The sequence below is a fragment of the Ranitomeya imitator genome, chromosome 5 (genome assembly GCF_032444005.1).
Source record: "Ranitomeya imitator isolate aRanImi1 chromosome 5, aRanImi1.pri, whole genome shotgun sequence".
In the NCBI taxonomy this organism is placed as follows: Eukaryota; Metazoa; Chordata; class Amphibia; order Anura; family Dendrobatidae; genus Ranitomeya; species Ranitomeya imitator.
Window position 1 is genome coordinate 671,392,097 of NC_091286.1, and position 23,652 is coordinate 671,415,748.

The window sequence follows — 23,652 nt, forward strand, 5'->3', positions numbered from 1 at the left end:
GTAGTAAGTATGTAGTATTTATGTAGTATGTATGTAGTGTGTATGTAGTATGTATGTAGCATGTATGTAGCATGTGTGTAGTATGTAGCATGTATGTAGCATGTATGTAGCATGTATGTAGTATGTATGTCGTATGTACAGTGGGGCAAAAAAGTATTTAGTCAGTCAGCAATAGTGCAAGTTCCACCACTTAAAAAGATGAGAGGCGTCTGTAATTTACATCATAGGTAGACCTCAACTATGGGAGACAAACTGAGAAAAAAAAATCCAGAAAATCACATTGTCTGTTTTTTTAACATTTTATTTGCATATTATGGTGGAAAATAAGTATTTGGTCAGAAACAAAATTTCATCTCAATACTTTGTAATATATCCTTTGTTGGCAATGACAGAGGTCAAACGTTTTCTGTAAGTCTTCACAAGGTTGCCACACACTGTTGTTGGTATGTTGGCCCATTCCTCCATGCAGATCTCCTCTAGAGCAGTGATGTTTTTGGCTTTTCGCTTGGCAACACGGACTTTCAACTCCCTCCAAAGGTTTTCTATAGGGTTGAGATCTGGAGACTGGCTAGGCCACTCCAGGACCTTGAAATGCTTCTTACGAAGCCACTCCTTCGTTGCCCTGGTGGTGTGCTTTGGATCATTGTCATGTTGAAAGACCCAGCCACGTTTCATCTTCAATGCCCTTGCTGATGGAAGGAGGTTTGCACTCAAAATCTCACGATACATGACCCCATTCATTCTTTCATGTACCCGGATCAGTCGTCCTGGCCCCTTTGCAGAGAAACAGCCCCAAAGCATGATGTTTCCACCACCATGCTTTACAGTAGGTATGGTGTTTGATGGATGCAACTCAGTATTCTTTTTCCTCCAAACACGACAAGTTGTGTTTCTACCAAACAGTTCCAGTTTGGTTTCATCAGACCATAGGACATTCTCCCAAAACTCCTCTGGATCATCCAAATGCTCTCTAGCAAACTTCAGACGGGCCCGGACATGTACTGGCTTAAGCAGTGGGACACGTCTGGCACTGCAGGATCTGAGTCCATGGTGGCGTAGTGTGTTACTTATGGTAGGCCTTGTTACATTGGTCCCAGCTCTCTGCAGTTCATTCACTAGGTCCCCCCGTGTGGTTCTGGGATTTTTGCTCACCGTTATTGTGATCATTCTGACCCCATAGGGTTGGATTTTGCTTGTTGCCCCAGATCGAGGGAGATTATCAGTGGTCTTGTATGTCTTCCATTTTCTAATTATTGCTCCCACTGTTGATTTCTTCACTCCAAGCTGGTTGGCTATTGCAGATTCAGTCTTCCCAGCCTGGTGCTGGGCTACAATTTTGTTTCTGGTGTCCTTTGACAGCTCTTTGGTCTTCACCATAGTGGAGTTTGCAGTCAGACTGTTTGAGGGTGTGCACAGGTGTCTTTTTATACTGATAACAAGTTTAAACAGGTGCCATTACTACAGGTAATGAGTGGAGGAAAGAGGAGACTCTTAAAGAAGAAGTTTCAGGTCTGTGAGAACCAGAAATCTTGATTGTTTGTTTCTGACCAAATACTTATTTTTCACCATAATATGCAAATAAAATGTTAAAAAAACAGACAATGTGATTTTCTGGATTTTTTTTTCTCAGTTTGTCTCCCATAGTTGAGGTCTACCTATGATGTAAATTAAAGACGCCTCTCATCTTTTTAAGTGGTGGAACTTGCACTATTGCTGACTGACTAAATACTTTTTTGCCCCACTGTATGTGGTATGTAGCATGTATGTAGCATGCATGTAGTATGCATGTGTAGCGCCCCCAGACACAGGGCCACGAGTTCTCGGCATCAGGCCTCTCTGGTTCGGTTCTGAGGCTGTCACGGTGGCTAGACCCGGTCTGCGACACTGCTAAGGGGCGTCCAATAAAGGTGGTACAGTCTGTCAGGGATTCGTGACGCCACTTGTGGTGTTCGGTCAGGGTGACCGACGCTGCTGTGGGGTCCGCTGGGGTGATGGAATAGCAGCCGGATGGTATACCTTCCCACAGGTGAAGTATGTCCCCGGGGCTTCCCAGTAAGGTGGATGGTGATGGTGTAAAGTGCAGTCAATAACGAGGACACAATGTTGCAGTCTCTTTACCTCTTTACTGAAGACTTCAGGATCCTCAATCCAGAGCACGCTTAACAGGGCTATCTGAGACCGGCTGGTCCGATGGGCACATCCAGAGTTCACTTTGCAGGTGGAAATCGTTGCCTACCACTAGCACCTGTGTGTTGCAGTCCTACCCTGCTGAGCATTCAGAATAGTCCTCACAACTGCTGTTCTCGTTCGTTCGTTCTCTACAGCTCTCTTTCTCTTTGGTTGCAGATGTTACTAGTTTCTCGTCCCCCAGGAATGTTATGGCTAGGACGCACCCGTATGACAGGAAGGAAGGCTCGGAGCTCTTCCGGGAGCCTAGAGACACCCCTCTCCACGTGTCGCCCCCTATGTCTTCGTAGGTGATGTAAGGTAGACAGCCAACCTATATTTAACTGTCCCGCGGAGTTTGAAGTAAGGCCTAGAGTCAGTTACTCCTGCGGTGTTCCGGCCACCGGCTACGCGCCTCAGTAGGATGTTGCCTCGGTCTCACGGCACGACTCCTACTGGTACTCCTTTGTGCTTGATCTCGTTTACACTGTTCCACAATATCCTTCCCTTCGTGTCTCTCTTTTGAATACCGCCGCGGGGTGTGCAGGCGCGGTTCCGTTACGTTCTGCTCTGTTCGCTAGGCACCTGCCAGGTTCCCACGCCTGACAGGGACTCCCTGTGTCTTCTCCCTGCAACACCCCCTGCCACGGTATGTTGCCTGAATCCAACCCAGTCAGCTTCTGACTAACTTCCTCCCCAACCCCTAGTTTTACCAGTTTGAGGAGTGGCCCAATAAATAAAGCCTTTTTCTCCCCCTAGTGGCCGGAGTGTGAAGTGTAATGTGTGCTGGTGATACCTGGTCAGTAGAATTCCTTCAGTGCCATCGGACGTACCATCACTCGCCTTAGTAGCAGAGTGTCATACTGCAACGACCAGATCTCTGGGGCGCTGCATATGCAGCATGTATGTAGCATGTATGTAGCACATATGTAGTATGTATGTAGCATGTATGTAGCATGTATGTAGTATGTAGCATGTATGTAGCATGTATGTAGTATGTATGTATGTAGTATGTATGTGGTATGTAGCATGTATGGAGCATGCATGTAGTATGTATGGAGCATGTATGTAGCATGTATGTAGTATGTATCATGTATGGAGCATGCATGTAGTATGTAGCATGCATACAGTATGTATATAGTATGTAGCATGTATGTAGCATGTATGTAGTATGTATGTAGTATGTAGTATGTATGTAGCATGTATGTAGCATGTATGTAGTATGGATGTAGTATGTATTTAGCATGTATGTAGTATGTATGTAGCATGTATGTAGTATGTATGTTTTTTTTATCATTCAACACATTAGCCAGATGATGGGACTACTACTGTCCCATCATTGGCTAATGTGTCAATCACTGTCACTGTAGTAGGCATCATGCGATGGGACTTGTAGTCCCATCAGACGATGCCTGCACACAGGCACAGGGCCCCGGCAGCCCGCACAGAGCCCCGGCATGCCGCACAGAGCCCGGTATGCCGCACAGAGCCCCGGCACACACGCATAGAGCCCCACACGCCTCACGGAGCCCCTGCACGCCGCACACAGCCCCATCACACATGCACAGAGCCCCGCACACCGCACAGAGCCCCAGCACGCCGCACAGAGCCTCGGCACACATGCACAGAGCCACGCACGCCTCACAGAGCCCCGGCATGCCGCACAGAGCCCCAGCAAGCTGCACAGAGCCCCGGCACGCTGTGAAGAGCCCCGGCACGCCACACAGAGCCCCGGCAGGCCCGCACAGACCCCCGGCATGCCGCACAGAGCCCTGGCATACATGCATAGAGCCCCAGCAGGCACGCTCAGAGCCCCGGCAGGCCCGCACAGAGCCCCAGCACACATGCACAGAGCCCCGGCATGCCGCACAGACCCCCGGCAGGCACGCACAGACCCCCCACGGTCACGCACAGACCCCGCTCGCACACAAACACGCAGTCTCCTTCCACGCACCACCCATACTCCATTATAGTGCATCATTGCACTATAGGAACTTCTGATTCCGGTATCTGATATCGCAAAAGTATCGGAACTCAGTATCGGAATTCCGATACAGTGAATATCGGCCGATACCCGATATTTGCAGTATCGGAATGCTCAACACTAATAATCACATAAAAAAATCCATTAGAACTTAATACAGTATAATGATCATGCTCGTATATTAGTGCATAATAAGGTAAACCAATTTATCTGGGAGAAAAATCTCCCTTAAGTGCCATAGTGACAAAGTATATGCACAAAAAGAACTTTTTGTTTGCCCTTAAAAGCTTAAGCGCTTACCCATAGTGCAAGAAATGACTTCACTGGAGCTGAGCGCACCTCCATTGACTCGTATTTCACGTTTGCTTTGTCACAAAAGGAATACTTTCGTTCCTCAGAGTTGGATGTAAGTTGATATGTTATTAGTCTATAGGGGATTTAACATTTTGGATATAAACAATATTTCCATTTATGGACATAAAAAAAATAAAATAAGTAAGTCTCCTTAGTTTTTTTAGGATCAAATATCATCTCCCACCAATTGATCCACGTTCTCTTTCCCTTTGTCACTCAATCTTTCAGGAAACAATCTGACAAATACTGAAACTATATACCCATCCTTCCTGTCTGCTATTCATAGGGAGTCATCAGCAAACTGATGATTGCAAGCTGCTGGTTGTGAGGCACAGACAATTGAACTTTTCATATTATATGTTACAAAGTTATTATAATGTTAATACTAAGTATTATGCTGCAGATAATCTTAAGATTTAAGTTGCATAATTCAACTCCTAAAATAAAATAATTATCCAAACTGTATATTTAAATCTTACAAAGGATAAGCCGGAATCTACGTTATACTTTCATGATCAAAACTTGGGCAAACTGGTGACCAATCTGTTTGCTGCTGGAATGGAGACCACATCATCCACTTTGCGATGGGGCCTTTTGCTAATGATTAAATATCCTGAAATCCAAAGTACGTAAGTAACAAGAAATTGTAACTGAACAATGAACTGAAACAGATATGAACGTAGATTTCTGTTTTGCATCAATGTAATAAGTTATGGTACCGCAATGGGCACTAAATCTACCTCAGTTTATTAATTTCATTGTATTACCTGAATTAAATTTTAAGCACTGTGCATGGGTCATGAAGAGGACATGGTCATGATACCTGGTGATTAAGCAAGTGATCCAGAGGTATAGTATCTGTAGAGTGATGCCACCGGTGCCTTTTAGCTCAAGATATGAAAGTGAATGATGCCGAATTTTGATTTGATATAATAATATAATATACATTTTAAAAATCATACCATGATTAGTGTATGTATACTATGTATTTGGAGAATAATAGTAGCATCTTTAAATATTTTGGAAATTAAAGTAAAATTTGTGTAGTTGCCAGGCATTCAATATTTAGGACAGAAATGAAATAGTTTGTGGATGATTTCAGCGCTTGCTGATAAATGATTAGACATATATCCCAGAATATCCAACAAAACTGCCATTTATTCTACACGTTTCAAAGTACAAAAGACTTCATCAGGAGGGACCACAAGCATAACAAAGACAGCAAGAGTAATGGTACCGTCACATTTAGCGACGCTGCAGCTATCTAGACAACGACCCCGATCGCTGCAGCGTCGCTGTTTGGTCGCTGGAGAGCTGTCACACAGACAGCTCTCCAGCGACCAACGATGCCGGTCCCCTGGTAACCAGGGTAAACATCGGGTTACTAAGCGCAGGGCCGCGCTTAGTAACCCGATGTTTACCCTGATTACCAGCATAAACGTAAAAAAAACCAAACAGTACATACTTACATTCCGCTGTCTGTCCCCCGGCACTGTGCTTTCCTGCACTGTCAGCGCCGGCCAGCCATAAAGCACAGCGGTGATGTCACCGCTGTGCTTTATGGCCAGCCGGCGCTCACAGCCAGTGCAGGAAAGCACAGCGCCGGGGGACAGACAGCGGAATGTAAGTATGTAGTGTTTGTTTTTTTTACGTTTACGCTGGTAACCAGGGTAAACATCAGGTTACTAAGCGCGGCCCTGCGCTTAGTAACCCGATGTTTACCCTGGTTACCAGTGAAGACATTGCTGAATCGGCGTCACACACGCTGATTCAGCGATGTCTGCAGGAGGTCCAGCGACGAAATAAAGTTCTGGACTTTCTGCTCCGACCAACGATGTCACAGCAGGATCCTGATCGCTGCTGCGTGTCAAACTGAACGATATCGCTATCCAGGACGCTGCAACGTCATGGATCGCTAGCGATATCGTTCAGTGTGAAGGTACCTTAACATTTAAATAACAGTGAAATCACTAATCTCTTTAAATGTTACCCTTGCTGCCTTTGTTATACTTGTGGTCCTTCCTGATTAAAAAGTCTTTTGTACTTTGAAATGCGTAGAATAAACCACAATTTCGTTTGACATTCTGGGATATATATCTAATCATTTATCAGCAAGTATGGATATCATCCACAAAACCTCTCCTTTCTGTCCTGAATATTGTATGGTCAGTTACTGACCCGCGCATCTGCTGCAGCTGACGTGATTTATTACATGCTTTCTAGATATTCATAAAAATTGAGTGTAATTTTAAATTTACTGCCTGTCATATACTGTTCAGATAAGACCCTATGTTGCGCTGATCACTCCTACAACTTTTGTGAAGGCTTTCAGGGTATGTGCACACGTCCGGATTTTTAGCGTTTTTTTTGCGGAATTTCGCTATAAAAACGCTATAAATCCGCTAAAAAAACCGCTAACTTTATGCATCCTATCATTTAGAATGCATTCCGCATTTTTTGTGCAAATGTTAGCGTTTTTTTCCGCCAAAAAACCGCATACCGCAAAAATCCGGACATGCTCTATCTTTTTGCGGATTTTTTGCAGATTTCCTATCAAAAAGGACATTCCGGAAAATTTAAAAAAACGCAAAAAATCCGCAAAAAGTCTGCGCAAAAAAACGCGCAAATTCCGTGAGAAATCCGCGCGAAAAAAAGCACGCGGACTTCTGGCAGAATTCTCAGGATTATGTCAGGAAAAAATCCTGATGTGTGCACATACCCTCAGTGTTGCTGTCTTGTAGTTGTAGTTAAAGGTATTTTTTACCTCTCTTCTGTGCGTGACTTTTATGCAGAAAAGAGTGGAGTGTGTATATTACCAGCCTTGAAAGGGGAAACAAGTAGAGTTGGGCGACTTTTACTTTTTTAGGATCGAGTCGGGTTTCGCGAAACCCGACTTTGTCAGATGTCGGGTCGGATGAAATCAGCCGATTATTGCGAAAAGTCGGGGGCCGACTGAAACACGAAACCCAATGCAAGTTAATGGGGAAGCAAAGTCGGCAGTGAGTGCAGGACAGGAAAACACCTACAGTGCCCATTTTAATGCCAAAAACATCAGTTCTTATTACTTAATCCTGACAATCTTCATTTATCTTATAATAATAGTTAGGCATTGAAAATTGGGGGTCATTTGGCTAAAGTTGTGGGGGGGTAGGGCTGGCTCAAGTTTTTCGTGGGCCCAAGAAACGCGGACTACATCACGGCAGTGGAGCAGGGAGAGGTAATTATTTCAACTTTGCAAGTGCTGTGAGACTGAGCAAGCAGGGGGGGCCCACTCGTTCACATTGGCACTGGCACAGGGCCCCTCAAAGTACAGCGGTGTGTTTGACGGCGAAGGTGCCTCCCACCGGCAAAGACACTTTTGCATATTATGAGGGGCCCTGTGCCAGTGATGTCGCCAACGAGTATGCCCCCCCATCTGATGAAGGAACCTGCACTTTCATCTGCACCTTCCTCTTTGTCCCCATGTAAGGTGGTATAGTATGCTGGAAGGGGAACCAGACTTTCAGCAGGGTCAGATGCTGGCTGTGTAGAGTGCAAGGGGAATGTAGTGGTCTGGGTCAAAGTACCAGCAGACTCATCTATCAGTGGCTGGGCAATGGGCAGGATGAGGAAGAAACACAGATATAGGCCCAAAGGATAAAGTAGGCTAAATGCAGTTCAAAATTGGTAAGAGGAGTAAACAGGCGGCACTGCTTTGTTCAGTGGAGGAGAACAACAAGCAGCGGCAGACACCGTTAGTAGGCCCAACCAAACAAATAAAATCGATCCTTGAAAATAAAATAGTTGTGAAATAATGCATACTCCAAAAGCTCCATCAAAACAGCAGAAAAAATTTAGATCAATGATATTAATGCCATATCAAAGTTGAAACCTTTAGCGAGACATTTTCGTAATCATCACCCCAATCAATCCCACTTACTTCAAGTAAAAGGGATAGATCGGTTGCATTTGGGCAACAGAAGAGGGGATGCCAGTAAGAGACTCAACGAGCAATGGGGATTCTCCAGCTTTCTTTAAATCCACTTCTTTATGTTCTCTGATCCTTTTTTCAATCCATATATATATATATATATATACAATTGAAGATGTTATATATTTTTCAATGAATATAATTTCATTTCTTTATATTTATTATATATAATTAGATTTATTTATATCTTATTGCATATTTTATTTTTTATTTTATTATTTCTTTATTAATTAAATAATTCTTATTTACAGGTTTTTTATTATATTTTTTCACATTTTATTTTTTCATATTTTTATAATTTTTGGGAGGTATTTTTATTTTTTATTATTTTTTCTTATTACATTTTTTATTTTTTAATAAAATTTAGCCTCCCTCTTTTTGTGTCCTTTTTTTGTGTCCTTCCTTTGGTTGTAGGGTGCCTTTTTTTAATTTATGCAATATGTTTTCACATATTATTATTTTTATTCATATTTATTTATAAATTCTTTTTTCATATTTTCTGGGGCTGGACAATAATATTTTTTATATAAATTAATTAATATAATATATTTTTTATATATAAATTTCATTTTTATTTTTTATCTTATTTTTTTAATAAATTGATATATATATATATGTTTTTCATATTTACTATATTTATGTTTTTGTATTTTACTCATATGGATGGTGTGTATGATGATAGGCTGATGGTATGAATGATGGTTGTATATGGGCATGAAAATCACTTTTTTATTTTTCATCATGTATGTATTCATATATGTATTTCAGTACGTTTATATATTATTTAATTATTTTATTTAATTTTTATTCTGTATATTGTACAATTCCCTATGTATAAAAGTGGTATATATTTTTATATCAACAGGTATCTTGTTATATACGATGCCTCAGTGTTTGTTCCCCATGCATACATATGTGTGTGTATATATATATCCTTCAGCTTTAGGTATGTTCTATGCCCTCTACTTTTCCCTTGAACAAAATGGCTGCGGGTACGCTGAGCGCCGGGCAGCGCATTCGCGTGCTCCGTCCTGGTGCTGGTGGCTTAGCTCGTCATTGACTGTGACCTCTGGACGCACTCGATGACGCGCTTCCGGTTCAGTGGAGGAGAAAAGTAAGGAGCGGCAGACACCGTTAGTACAGGGGAAGTGACGTGCAGGAGTGGGTGTAAGGAGGGATGAGAGAGTCATATGTATACCGTGACACAGAGAGAAATAAATGTATAAAAATATAAAGATGAGCTGGCATGGAAGATAAATAAAAATAAAATAAAAGGACTAATGTGCAAAGATACCAACTATGCTTAAAGGCTGAAAAGAGCAGCGTTATGTGAGAACATATGAAAGATGAATAATGAAGGAAAGCCGAAACAAGATCATATGAGCCGTAATAAAAAAATATATATATCGAGATAGTGTGGATAGTATACAGATAAAATGTTAAAAGGTTGTAAGCATAGCTTACAATAGATGCAGTATAGCGTACCTATAGAGAGTGTACAAAAATATATAATCCCAATCGACAATGTAAGAGAATAAATAGACACCGCAACACTGTAACAGATAAATAGGAAGTAGAAAAAAATTGAAAAAAATCAGACAATATTCTTGGCTTCTCAGTAGACATAACAGGAATCTGTTGGCGCCTCCCTGGATCATAGGAGATGAAAAGAAATGAATAACGATTAAAGCCTGTTAACAGTAGGCCAAAACAAACGAGTAGGCCAAATGCAGTTTAATATTTGATATAGGCTGAAAGCCTGAAAATTGAAGCTCAGATTTGTTCAGTGGAGGAGAACAATAAGCAGCGGCATACTCCGTTAGTAGGGGCAACCAAACAAGTAGGCCAAATGCAGTCTAATATTTGAGATAGGCTGAAAGCCTGAAAATTGAAGCTCAGCTTTGTTCAGTGGAGAAGAATGCAATGTGCGGCAGACATCGTTAGTAGGCCCAACCAAACAAGTAGGCCAAATGCAGTTTAATAATTGATATAGGCTGAAAATTGAAGCTCAGCTTTGTTCAAGGGAGGAGAACAACAAGCAGTGGCAGACACCGTTCGTTAGTAGGCCCAACCAAACAAGTAGGCCAAATGCAGTTTTATATTTGATATAGGCTGAAATCCTGAAAATTGAAGCTCAGCTTTGTTCAGTGGAGGAGAACAACAAGCAGCGGCAGACACCTTTAGTAGGCCCAACCAAACAAGTAGGCCAAATGCAGTTTAATATTTGATATAGGCTGAAAGCCTGAAAATTGAAGCTCAGCTTTGCTCAGTTGAGGAGAAAAGCAAGGAGCGGCAGACACTGTTAGTAGGCCCAACCAAACAAGTAAGCCAAATGCAGTTTATTTGATATAGGCTGAAAGCCTGAAAATTGAAGCTCAGCTTTGTTCAGTGGAGGAGAACAACAAGCAGAGGCAGACACTGTTAGTAGGCCCAACCAAACATGTAGGCCAAATGCAGTTTAATACTTGATATAGGCTGAAAGCCTGAAAATTGAAGCTCAGCTTTGTTCAGTTCTGGAGAAAAGCAAGGAGCGGCAGACAACGTTAGTAGGTCCAACCAAACAAGTGGGCCAAATGCAGATTAATATGTGATATAGTATGAAAATTGAAGCTCAGCTTTGTTCAAAGGAGGAGAACAACAATCAGCGGCAGACACCGTTAGTAGGCCCAACCAAACAAATAGGCCAAATGAAGATTAATATTTGATATAGGCTGAAAGCCTGAAAATTGAAGCTCAGCTTTGTTCAGTGGAGGAGAACAACAAGCAGCGGCAGACACCGTTAGTAGGTCCAACCAAACAAGTAGGCAAAATGCAGTTTAATATTTGATATAGGCTGAAAGCCTGAAAATTGAAGCTCAGCTTTGTTCAGTGGAGGAGAAAAGCAAGGAGTGGCAGACACTGTTAGTAGGCCCAAACAAACAAATAGGCCAAATGCAGTTTAATATGTGATATAGGCTGAAAATTGAAGCTCAGCTTTGTTCAATAGAGGAGAACAACAAGCAGCGGCAGACACCGTTAGTAGGCCCAATCAAACAAGTACGCCAAATGCAGTTTAATATTTGATATAGGCTGAAAGCCTGAAAATTGAAGCTCATCTTTGTTCAGTTGAGGAGAAAAGCAGGGACCGGCAGACACCCTTAGAAGGCCCAACCAAACAAGTAGGCCAAATGCAGTTTATTATGTGATATAGGCTGAAAATTGAGGCTCAGCTTTGTTCAATGGAGGAGAACAACAAGCAGCAGCAGACACCGGTAGTAGGCCCAACCAAACAAGTAGGCCAAATGCAGTTTAATGTTTGATATAGGCTGAAAGCCTGAAAATTGAAGCTCAGCTTTGTTCAGTGGAGAAGAAAAGCAAGGAGCGGCAGACACCGTTAGTAGGCCCAACCAAACAAGTAGGCCAAATGCAGTTTAATATTTGATATAGGCTGAAAGCCTGAAAATTGAAGCTCAGCTTTGCTCAGTGGAGGAGAAAATCAAGGAGCGGCAGACACCGATAGTAGGCCCAACCAAACAAGTATGCCAAATGCAGTTTAATATTTGATATAGGCTGAAAGCCTGAAAATTGCAGCTCAGCTTTGTTCAGTGGAGGAGAAAAGCAAGGAGCGGCAGACACCGTTAGAAAGCCCAACCAAACAGGTAGGCCAAATGCAGTTTAATATATGATTAAGGCTGAAAGCCTGAAAATTGAAGCTCAGCTTTGCTCAGTGGAGTGTTATGAACTGGTGGCCTAGGAGCAACATGAGACGTTCTCTGGAGAAGGTGGGACCTGTACTGACTGCAGGCCTTAACTTAACGCCACAACTAGCAGTAGCCGTGGAATGTAGCTAACGCTCCCTAGACATCTCGACACAGCTAAAGGACTAATTAACATTAAAAACAGAAAAGGAAAACCAGTCTTGCCTCAGAGAAAATCCCCAAAGAATAGACAGCCCCCCACAAATATTGACAGTGAGAGAAGAGGGAAATAACATACGCAGACTGAAAATCAGAATTTAGCAAAGGAGGCCATTCTAGCTAGATAGGAAGAATAGGACAGAGTGCTATGCGGTCAGTATTAAAATACTAGAAAATATCCACCACAGAAAATACAAAAATCTCTACAACTAACTAAAGGCATGGAGGGTATATCTGCATCTCCAGAGATACCAGCTTGGATAACAAATCCTTATACAGACCAAGCTGGACAAAACAAAACATGAGGAAGCACTGAACAATAAGCCCACAGCATGTGGACTGCAAAAATCAAAGGCCAGAACTTAGCTTGGATGAAATGAACAGCAAAGCAGCAGAGACCAGGCAGGAATGTGAATCCTCCAGGAACAATGGACAACTGGCACTAATTAAAGGGTAAAGCAAGACTAAATAGCCCAGTTAGAATTGTAATCAGCGGACCCACCTGATGGCTGCTGCAATCCAAAAACAGCAGCGCTACCACTTATAACCACCGGAGTGAGCCCGAGAGCAGAATTCACAACAGTGGAGGAGAAAATCAAGGAGCGGCTGACACCGTTAGTAGGCCCAACCAAACAAGTACGCCAAATGCAGTTTAATATTTGATATAGGCTGAAAGCCTGAAAATTGAAGCTCAGCTTTGTTCAGTAGAGGAGAAAAGCAAGGAGCGGCAGGAACCGTTAGTAGGCCCAAACAAGTAGGCCAAATGCAGTTTAATATGTGATATAGGCTGAAAATTGAAGCTCAGCTTTGTTCAGTGGAGGAGAAAAGCAAGGAGCAGCAGACACCGTTAGTAGGCCCATCCAAACAAGTAGGCCAAATACAGTTTGATGTCTGATATAGGCTGAAAGCCTGAAAATTGAAGCTCAGCTTTGTTCAGTGGAGGATAACAACAAGCAGCGGCAGACACCATTAGTAGGCCCAACCAAACAAGTAGGCCAAATTGTTATCATCTGGTGGCCTTGGAGCCGCATGGAACTTTCTCAGGAGTTGGTGGAAACTATACTGACCGCAAATCCTGAACTTAACACCGCAACTAGAAGTAGCCGTGGGGTGTGCCTAACAAGTCCTAGACACCTCGACACAGCCGGAGGACTAAATACCCCTATAGATGGAAGTAGGAATTCTACCTTGCCTCAGAGTAGAACCCCAAAGGATAGGCAGCCCCCCCAAATATTGACTGTGAGTAGGAGAGGAGAGAGACACGCAGGCAGGCAACAGGATTTAGCAAAAGAGGCCACTTCTAGCTAAATAGGAAAGGATAGGACAGAGTACTAAGCGGTCAGTATTAAAACCCTTCCAAAAAATATCTACAGCAGATGATACAAAAAATTCCACCATCTAACTAAAGATGTGGAGCGTATATCTGCAACTCCTGAGAATCCAACAAAACTGAGAAAACACTGACACAATCTAAGCTGGACAAGAGGAAACAAAAGAATAGCTCAAAATTATAAAGCACACAGCATGTGTGCCACAGAAAAAAAAACCAAACACTTATCTTTGCTGATTTAGCAGCAAGGCAGGAGGAACCAGACAGAGAACCAACTCCTCCCAGAATCATGGACAACTGGCAAGGACTAATGAATCCTGCACACCTAAATACCCCAGTCAGAACTGCAATCAGCAGATACACCTGACCATGACTGCCACTCATGGACAACTGCATTACCACCTACAACCACTGGAGGGAACCCAAAAGCAGAATTCACAACACCAAATGCAGTGAACTATGTGATTTAGGCTGAAAATTGAAGCTCAGCTTTGTTCAGTGGAGGAGAAAAGCAAGGAGCGGCAGACACCGTTAGTAGGCCCAACCAAACAAGTAGGCCAAATGCAATTTAGTATTTGATATAGGCTGAAAGCCTGAAAATTAAAGCTCAGCTTTGTTCAGTGGAGGAGAAAAGCAAGGAGCGGCAGACACTGTTAGTAGGCCCAAGCAAGGAGGCCAAATCCAGTTTAATATGTGATATAGGCTGAAAATTGAAGCTCAGCTTTGTTCAATGGAGGAGAACAACAAGCAGCGACAGACACCGTTAGTAGGCCCAACCAAACAAGTAGGCAAAATGCAATTTAATATTTGATATAGGCTGAAATCCTGAAAATTGAAGCTTAGCTTTGTTCAGTGGAGGAGAAAAGCATGGAGCAGCAGACACTTATGTAGGCCCAACCAAACAAGTAGGCCAAATGCAGTTTAATATTTGATATAGGCTGAAAGCCTGAAAATTGAAGCTCAGCGTTGTTCAGTTGAGGAGAATAGCAAGGAGCAGCAGACATTGTTAGTAGGCCCAACCAAATAAGTAGGCCATATGCAGTTTAATATGTGATATGGGCTGAAAATTGAAGCTCAGCTTTGTTCAGTGGAGAAGAAAAGCAATGAGCGGCAGACACCGTTAGTAGGCCCAACCAAACAAGTAGGCCAAATGCAGTTTAATATTTGATATAGGCTGAAATGCTGAAATTTAAAGCTCAGCTTTGTTCAGTGAAGGAAAACAACAAGCAGCGGCAGACACCGTTAGTAGGCCCAACCAAACAAGTATTCCAAATGCAGTTTAATGTTTGATATAGGCTGAAAGCCTGAAAATTGAAGCTCAGCTTTGTTCAGTTGAGGAGAAAAGCAATGAGCGGCAGACACCGTTAGTAGGCCCAACCAAACAAGTAGGCCAAATGCAGTTTAATTTGTGATATAGTCTGAAAATTGAAGCTCGGCTTTGTTAAATGGAGGAGAACAACAAGCAGCGGCAGACACCGTTAGTAGGCCCAAGCAAACAAGTAGGCCAAATGCAGTTTAATATTTAATATAGGCTGAAAGCCTGAAAATTGAAGCTCAGCTTTGTTCAGTGGAGGAGAAAAGCAAGAAGCGGCAGACACCGTTAGTAGGCCCAACCAAACAAGTAGGCCAAATGCAGTTAAATATTTGATATAGGCTGAAAATTGAAGCTCAGCTGTGTTCAAAGGAGGAGAACAACAAGCAGCGGCAGACACCGTTAGTGGGCCCAAACAAAAAAGTAGGCTAAATGCAGTATAATATTTGATATAGGCTGAAATCCTGAAATTTGAAGCTCAGCTTTGTTCAGTGGAGGAGAACAACAAGCAGTGGCAGACACCGTTAGTAGGCCCAACCAAACAAGTAGGCCAAATGCAGTTTATAATTTAATATGGGCTGAAAGCCTGAAAATTGAAACTCAGCTTTGTTCAGTTGAGGATAAAAGCAAGGAGCGGCAGACACCGTTAGTAGGCCCAACCAAACAAGTAGGCCAAATGCAGTTTAATTTGTGATATAGTCTGAAAATTGAAGTTTGGCTTTGTTCAATGGAGGAGAACAACAAGCAGCGGCAAACACTGTTAGTAGGCCCAACCAAACAAGTAGGCCAAATGCAGTTTAATATTTGATATAGGCTGAAAGCCTGAAAATTGAAGCTAAGCTTTGTTCAGTGGAAGAGAAAAGCAAGGAGCGGCAGACAACGTTAGTAGGCCCAACCAAACAAGTAGGCCGAAAGCAGATTAAAATGTGATATAGGATGAAAATTGAAGCTCAACTTTGTTCAAAGGAGGAGAACAATAAGCAGCGGCAGACAACGTTATTAGGCCCAGCCAAACAAGTAGGCCAAATGCAGTTTAATATTTGATATAGGCTGAAATCCTGAAAATTGAAGCTCAGCTGTTAGGAGTCGAGTTTCCTCTGCTGCACAGGGGGAATCTCGATCCGTCTCCGCTGCGGTCTCCCATTCTCCTCCAGCCGCAGTGGAGTCTGCTCAGCAGGGACGTCGCTCCCAGTGTCTTGCTCGCTCTCACTCTGTACAGAGAGTTACTGCTGCTTCTTCAGCTCCTGCCATTAAAGTCAGTGCTGGTCAGCGGCGAGCGGACTTCCCTGGGACTAAGTCCTTGTTTGCGCACACTGAGCATGCCCAGAGCAAGATCTCCCGTTGGAGATCGAGGGTCATGTGCTCTGGCTCTGCAGCGCATTCCATTGGTCCTCTTGGCAGGCCCTGGAAGGGCAAAGTTTCTGTGGCCACTTCCTGTCCTGCAATTATATAAACTGCGCATGACCGCACGGCCATGCGCTAGTGTACAATTGAATACGTGTGTTTGTTGTGAGTGCAAGTCGTTCATTTAATACCCCTACCCTATTGTATGACTGTTCGCGTATGGAGTATGGCTGCTATCTAGCGCCCGACAAATCACTCAACGTGTCACACACGTATCAGCGTCTATTGCTGTGACCGCCAGTGCGGCGCCACGCGCCAGTAGTGCGCTTCCTGACCCACGTCTGGGTGCTTAGTGGTGCCTGCCAGCACGGCACAGTTCGCACTTCGGTGCTCTAATTATAAGAGTTGCCTAATACACCCTGTTGCGGTGTTGTGTCAGCAAGTGGTCTAATCGGACTTCAATCCTAGTTGGGGTTAAGTTCGCTGACTGCTTGCTCGCCTTCTATGTGCGGTACCGCGATCCTGTGACGCAACAGGATCGCTTCCTTCACGTTGGGTGAAGTTTAACCCACGCGAGTATACTTATGAGTACCGCCATATAGTCCGTCATTACTCAGCAGCAGGTTCCATCTCTGCACGGTGGACCCCGGGCTACGAACGCACCGTACACTATCAGTCTTATTATTTGGTGCGTTCCGCTAGCCCTAACATTACACTAGCGCCAGGGTCTGGCTAGTGATGACGGACAAACAGCAATCCCTGCGGTATATACAGCAGCTGGAGGGTAGGTTGGCGGCTCTCGAGAGCGCAACCTCAGCTGTGGATGTTACCGCAGTTGCTGTACAGGCTGCCAGCGTGGCTGCAGCAACTTTGTCCATTGCCACCCCTGTTCCGACATTTTCTCGCCTCCCGCTGCCAGAAAAATTTTCTGGTAATAGCAAATTTTGTAGGGGATTCGTGAGTCAGTGCTCTATTCATCTCGAGCTTCTGGCTGCACGTTTCCCCACAGAGCGGGCTAAGGTGGGATTTATTGTGTCTCTATTGTCGGACAGGGCGTTGGAATGGGCTACGCCGCTGTGGGAGCGTGGCGATCATGTGGTGCAGAGTGCTCCTCTGTTTTTGAGCACTTTAAAACAGGTCTTTTTAGGACCTCAAGTCACCCATGACACTGCGCTCCAACTGCTGGCATTAACTCAGGGTGAGTCTTTGGTCAGTCATTTTGCCGTCCAATTCCGCACTTTAGCATCTGAGCTGGAATGGTCGGATAAAGCTCTTATCCCCATATTTTGGAGGGGCTTGGCTGACCATGTAAAGGACGCTCTGGCCACTAGGGAGATTCCTGCCACACTGGAGGAGTTAATAACAGTCTCCACTCGAATTGACCTCCGTTTTAACGAGCGGAGGTTAGAGCAAGCCCAGTGTAGGCAGAGGTTTCGGCTGGCTCCTACTTTCGCCAAACTTCTGGAATCTCCGGTCCTGGTTCCTGAGTCACATGAGGCCAGGGAAGTGTCACAAGCGGGACCTAAGTCCCGGACCGCTTGTGCACTCAGGGTCTGTCATGTTTGCCAGCAGTCTGGACATTTAGCCAGATGTCCTCAGCGGTCGAGGAAACGTCAGCGTCTAGTGGTCGTAGGTGGAGGTACACTAGACACGGCGACGTTTGCCTCTAAATTGTCCTTTAAGGGGACAATTACTATAGGCTCATTCTCCCACTCGGTAGAGCTCTGCGTGGATTCTGGGGCGGAGGGCAATTTTATGTCTTCTGCCTTCGCCCAACACCACGCAATACCTCTGGTTATGCTAGCTCAACCTGTAACGGTACGAGTGGTGAATGGGTCGACTCTGCCCTCACAGATAACTCACCAGACCATCCTTTTTACTCTGTCCATGTCGCCATCTCATCAGGAGATTATTTCTCTGCTCGTCATTCCAGAGGGAATTGATGAAGTCCTGTTGGGAATACCTTGGCTACGGTACCACTCTCCTCATATCGAGTGGTCCTCAGGCAGAATTCTGGGATGGGGTGAATCTTGTGGGGGTAGGTGTCAGAGGAAGTGCGTTCAGGTTGCTACTACAGAGGTACCCGAAGATCTTTCCTCTCTCCCCAAGCAGTATTGGTCTTATGCAGATGTGTTCTCCAAAAAGGCGGCGGAGATCCTTCCGCCCCATCGCCCCTATGACTGTCCTATTGATCTCTTGCCTGGTGCTGAGCCTCCCCGGGGTCGAGTCTATCCGCTATCTCTCCCGGAGACGGAGGCAATGTCACAGTACATCCAGGAAAATCTGGCAAGAGGGTTCATCAGGAAGTCAGTGTCACCTGCTGGGGCAGGGTTCTTCTTCGTGCAGAAGAAGAGTGGGGAATTGCGTCCATGCATAGACTACAGGGGTCTTAACGCCATCACCGTTAAGAATAAATACCCTTTGCCTTTGATATCTGAACTGTTCGATAGGCTTCGGGGAGCAAGGGTATTTACTAAATTAGATCTGCGGGGTGCTTACAACCTGATTCGCATCCGTGAGGGGGACGAATGGAAGACGGCTTTTAACACCAGGGATGGGCACTATGAATATCTGGTGATGCCCTTTGGGCTCTGTAATGCCCCAGCCGTTTTCCAAGACTTTGTGAACGATATCTTCCGGGATATGCTTTCCACCTCGGTCGTAGTCTATCTGGATGATATTCTCATCTACTCTCCAGATATTGACTCCCACTGGAGAGATGTTTGCAAAGTCTTCGACCTCCTACGGGCAAACTCCCTCTATGCCAAGTTGGAGAAGTGTATGTTTGAGCAGGAGTCCATACCTTTCCTAGGCTACATCATCTCAGCCCAGGGATTGGCTATGGATCCTGCCAAACTACAGGCTGTGATGGACTGGCAGGAACCCCATTCTCTTAAAGCGGTGCAGCGCTTTATGGGGTTCATCAATTATTATCGCCAGTTCATCCCGCATTTCTCAACTTTGGTAGCTCCCTTGGTTGCCCTCACCAAGAAGGGGGCGAATCCCAAATTGTGGTCTGAGGAGGTCTCCAAGGCTTTTATCTCTATAAAGTCACACTTCGCTAGCGCTCCCATTCTTCTTCGCCCCGATGTTGATAAGCCATTTATCATGGAGGTGGATGCCTCTTCTGTTGGTGCTGGAGCAGTCCTCTTCCAAAAGGATGCTCAAGGTCGGAAGCATCCTTGCTTCTTTTTCTCCAAGACCTTCGCACCAGCAGAGAGGAATTATTCCATCGGGGACAGGGAGTTGCTAGCCATGAAGTTGGCTTTCTCGGAGTGGAGACATCTCTTGGAGGGAGCACGTTTTCCTTTCCAAGTCTTCACAGATCACAAAAATTTGGTGTATCTGCAGACAGCTCAGCGGTTGAATTCTCGCCAGGCCAGATGGTCCTTGTTCTTCTCCCGGTTTCATTTCACCCTCCATTTCCTTTCTGGGGAGAAGAACATTCGGGCCGACGCTCTCTCTCGCTCCGTTGTGTCATCTGCGGAGGAGGAGGAGGAGCCTCGGCTTATTGTCCCCACCGAGAGTTTGAGAACCGTGGCCCCGGTTTCGCTGGAGTCTGTGCCCCCGGGCAAGACTTTTGTTCCATCTAGTTTGCGACCGGAGGTTCTCTCTTGGGCGCACTCGTCCAGGGTGGGTGGACATTTTGGTACTAAAAGGACATCAGAGTTACTGGCGAGGACATACTGGTGGCCGCATATGGCTCGTGATGTCGCGGAGTACGTTCGGGCGTGTGTCTCTTGCGCCAGGAACAAGACTCCTCGGCAACGGCCAGCTGGGTTGCTTTATCCTCTGCCCGTGGCTGACAGGCCCTGGGAGATGGTCGGGATGGACTTTGTGGTTGGCTTACCCAAGTCTCGTAATTGCACCATTATCTGGGTGATCACCGATCATTTTTCCAAAATGGTGCATGTGGTGCCTCTTCCACGGCTACCATCTGCACGGGCGTTGGCTGTCTTGTTTATCAAGCATATCTTTCGCTTACACGGTATGCCAGACAAAATTGTTAGTGACCGGGGTCCCCAGTTTGCGTCTCGATTCTGGAGGGAGCTATGTCGTCTACTCAGTATTGAGTTAAATCTCTCTTCGGCATATCATCCCGAGACGAATGGGTTGGTAGAAAGGGTCAACCAGACCTTGGTCACATATCTGCGACATTTTGTTTCTGCCAGACAGGATGACTGGGCATCCTTGCTACCGTGGGCAGAGTTTGCACTTAACAATGCCGTAGCCGACTCTACCGGTCAGACTCCATTCCTCTTAAATTACGGCCAGCATCCGCGTGTTCCTGTGCCCATGCCTGTGTCTTCCGCTGATCCCAGGGAGGCAGACTGGGCTGTGGAGGCACGGGACATTTGGGATCGCACGCAGGATGCCATTCGGGCCTCCAAGGAGAGAATGAGGTCCTCCGCCGATGTTCATCGGTGCCCCGCTCCGACTTTTGCCCCTGGCGACTTGGTGTGGCTCTCCGCCCGTAACATCAGGCTGCGAGTTGAGTCCACTAAGTTTGCTCCTCGCTACTTGGGTCCCTTCAAGGTTCTCGAACAGGTTAATCCTGTGGTCTACCGCCTGGCTCTTCCTCCACGCTTGGGTATCACCGACACCTTTCATGTGTCCCTCTTGAAACCCGTATACATGTCCCGGTTTTCCGAGTCATCTGCCGGGACATCGGGTTCGTCTACGGACGATTACGAGGTGAACGCTATTTTGGGGTGCAAGGTGGTACGCGGCAAAAAGTTTTATTTGGTGGATTGGAAGGGTTATGGTCCAGAGGACAGGTCTTGGGAGCCTGCTGAAAACATTCGGGCCCCACAGCTCATTGCTGCCTTCGAGCGTAGCGAGGCCTAAGGAGGGGGGGCCCTAGGAGGGAGGGTAATGTTAGGAGTCGAGTTTCCTCTGCTGCACAGGGGGAATCTCGATCCGTCTCCGCTGCGGTCTCCCATTCTCCTCCAGCCGCAGTGGAGTCTGCTCAGCAGGGACGTCGCTCCCAGTGTCTTGCTCGCTCTCACTCTGTACAGAGAGTTACTGCTGCTTCTTCAGCTCCTACCATTAAAGTCAGTGCTGGTCAGCGGCGAGCGGACTTCCCTGGGACTAAGTCCTTGTTTGCGCACACTGAGCATGCCCAGAGCAAGATCTCCCATTGGAGATCGAGGGTCATGTGCTCTGGCTCTGCAGCGCATTCCATTGGTCCTCTTGGCAGGCCCTGGAAGGGCAAAGTTTCTGTGGCCACTTCCTGTCCTGCAATTATATAAACTGCGCATGACCGCACGGCCATGCGCTAGTGTACAATTGAATACGTGTGTTTGTTGTGAGTGCAAGTCGTTCATTAAATACCCCTACCCTATTGTATGACTGTTCGCGTATGGAGTATGGCTGCTATCTAGCGCCCGACAAATCACTCAACGTGTCACACACGTATCAGCGTCTATTGCTGTGACCGCCAGTAGTGCGCTTCCTGACCCACGTCTGGGTGCTTAGTGGTGCCTGCCAGCACGGCACAGTTCGCACTTCGGTGCTCTAATTATAAGAGTTGCCTAACACACCCTGTTGCGGTGTTGTGTCAGCAAGTGGTCTAATCGGACTTCAATCCTAGTTGGGGTTAAGTTCGCTGACTGCTTGCTCGCCTTCTATGTGCGGTACCGCGATCCTGTGACGCAACAGGATCGCTTCCTTCACGTTGGGTGAAGTTTAACCCACGCGAGTATACTTATGAGTACCGCCATATAGTCCGTCATTACTCAGCAGCAGGTTCCATCTCTGCACGGTGGACCCCGGGCTACGAACGCACCGTACACTATCAGTCTTATTATTTGGTGCGTTCCGCTAGCCCTAACATCAGCTTTGTTCAGTGGAGGAGAAAAAAAAGCAGCCGCAGACACCGTTAGTAGGCCCAACCAAAAAAGTAGGCAAAATGCAGTTTAATTTTTGATACAGGCTGAAATCCTGAAAATTGAAGCTCAGCTTTTCTCAGTGGAGGAGAACAACAAGCAGCGGCAGACACCGTTAGTAGGCCCAACCAAACAAGTAGGCTAAATGCAGTTTAATATTTGATATAGGCTGAAAGCCTGAAAATTGAAGCTCAGCTTTTCTCAGTGGAGGAGAAAAGCATGGAGTGGCAGACACCGTTAGTTGGCCCAACCAAACAAGTACGCCAAATGCAGTTTAATATTTGATATTGGCTGAAAGCCTGAAAATTGAAGCTCAGCTTTGGTCAGTTGAGGAGAAATGCAGGGAACGGCAGGCACCGTTAGTAGGCCCAACCAAATAAGTAGGCCACATGCAGTTTAATATGTGATATAGGCTGAAAAATGAAGCTCAGCTTTGTTGAAGGGACGAGAACAACAAGCAGCGGCAGACACCGTTAGTAGACCCAACCAAACAAGTGGGCCAAATGCAGTTTAATTTGTGATATAGTCTGAAAATTGAAGCTCGGCTTTGTTAAATGGAGGAGAACAACAAGCAGCGGCAGACACCGTTAGTAGGCCCAAGCAAACAAGTAGGCCAAATGCAGTTTAATATTTAATATAGGCTGAAAGCCTGAAAATTGAAGCTCAGCTTTGTTCAGTGGAGGAGAAAAGCAAGAAGCGGCAGACACCGTTAGTAGGCCCAACCAAACAAGTAGGCCAAATCCAGATTAATATGTGATATAGGCTGAAAATTGAAGCTCAGCTGTGTTCAAAGGAGGAGAACAACAAGCAGCGGCAGACACCGTTAGTAGGCCCAAACAAAAAAGTAGGCTAAATGCAGTTTAATATTTGATATAGGCTGAAATCCTGAAATTTGAAGCTCAGCTTTGTTCAGTGGAGGAGAACAACAAGCAGTGGCAGACACCGTTAGTAGGCCCAACCAAACAAGTAGGCCAAATGCAGTTTATAATTTAATATGGGCTGAAAGTCTGAAAATTGAAGCTCAGCTTTGTTCAGTTGAGGATAAAAGCAAGGAGCGGAAGACAACGTTAGTAGGCTCAACCAAACAAGCAGGCCAAATGCAGATTAAAATGTGATATAGGATGAAAATTGAAGCTCAGCTTTGTTCAAAGGAGGAGAACAATAAGCAGCGGCAGACACCGTTAGTAGGCCCAGCCAAACAAGTAGGCCAAATGCAGTTTAATATTTGATATAGGCTGAAATCCTGAAAATTGAAGCTCAGCTTTGTTCAGTGGAGGAGAAAAAAAAGCAGCGGCAGACACCGTTAGTAGGCCCAACCAAAAAAGTAGGCAAAATGCAGTTTAATTTTTGATACAGGCTGAAATCCTGAAAATTGAAGCTCAGCTTTTCTCAGTGGAGGAGAACAACA

At 45.3% G+C, this 23,652-nt stretch overlaps 1 protein-coding gene across 1 annotated transcript in view; it reads left to right on the top strand.

Annotated features, from left to right (window-relative positions):
- Positions 1 to 23,652, top strand: part of LOC138638749 (cytochrome P450 2C25-like) — a 419,304-nt gene that overhangs the window by 345,511 nt on the left and 50,141 nt on the right. Inside the window, exon 7 of the mRNA XM_069728305.1 lies at positions 4,988 to 5,129. Within this exon, the coding sequence (XP_069584406.1) occupies positions 4,988 to 5,129 (142 nt within the window). The remainder of the gene's footprint in view (positions 1 to 4,987; positions 5,130 to 23,652) is intronic.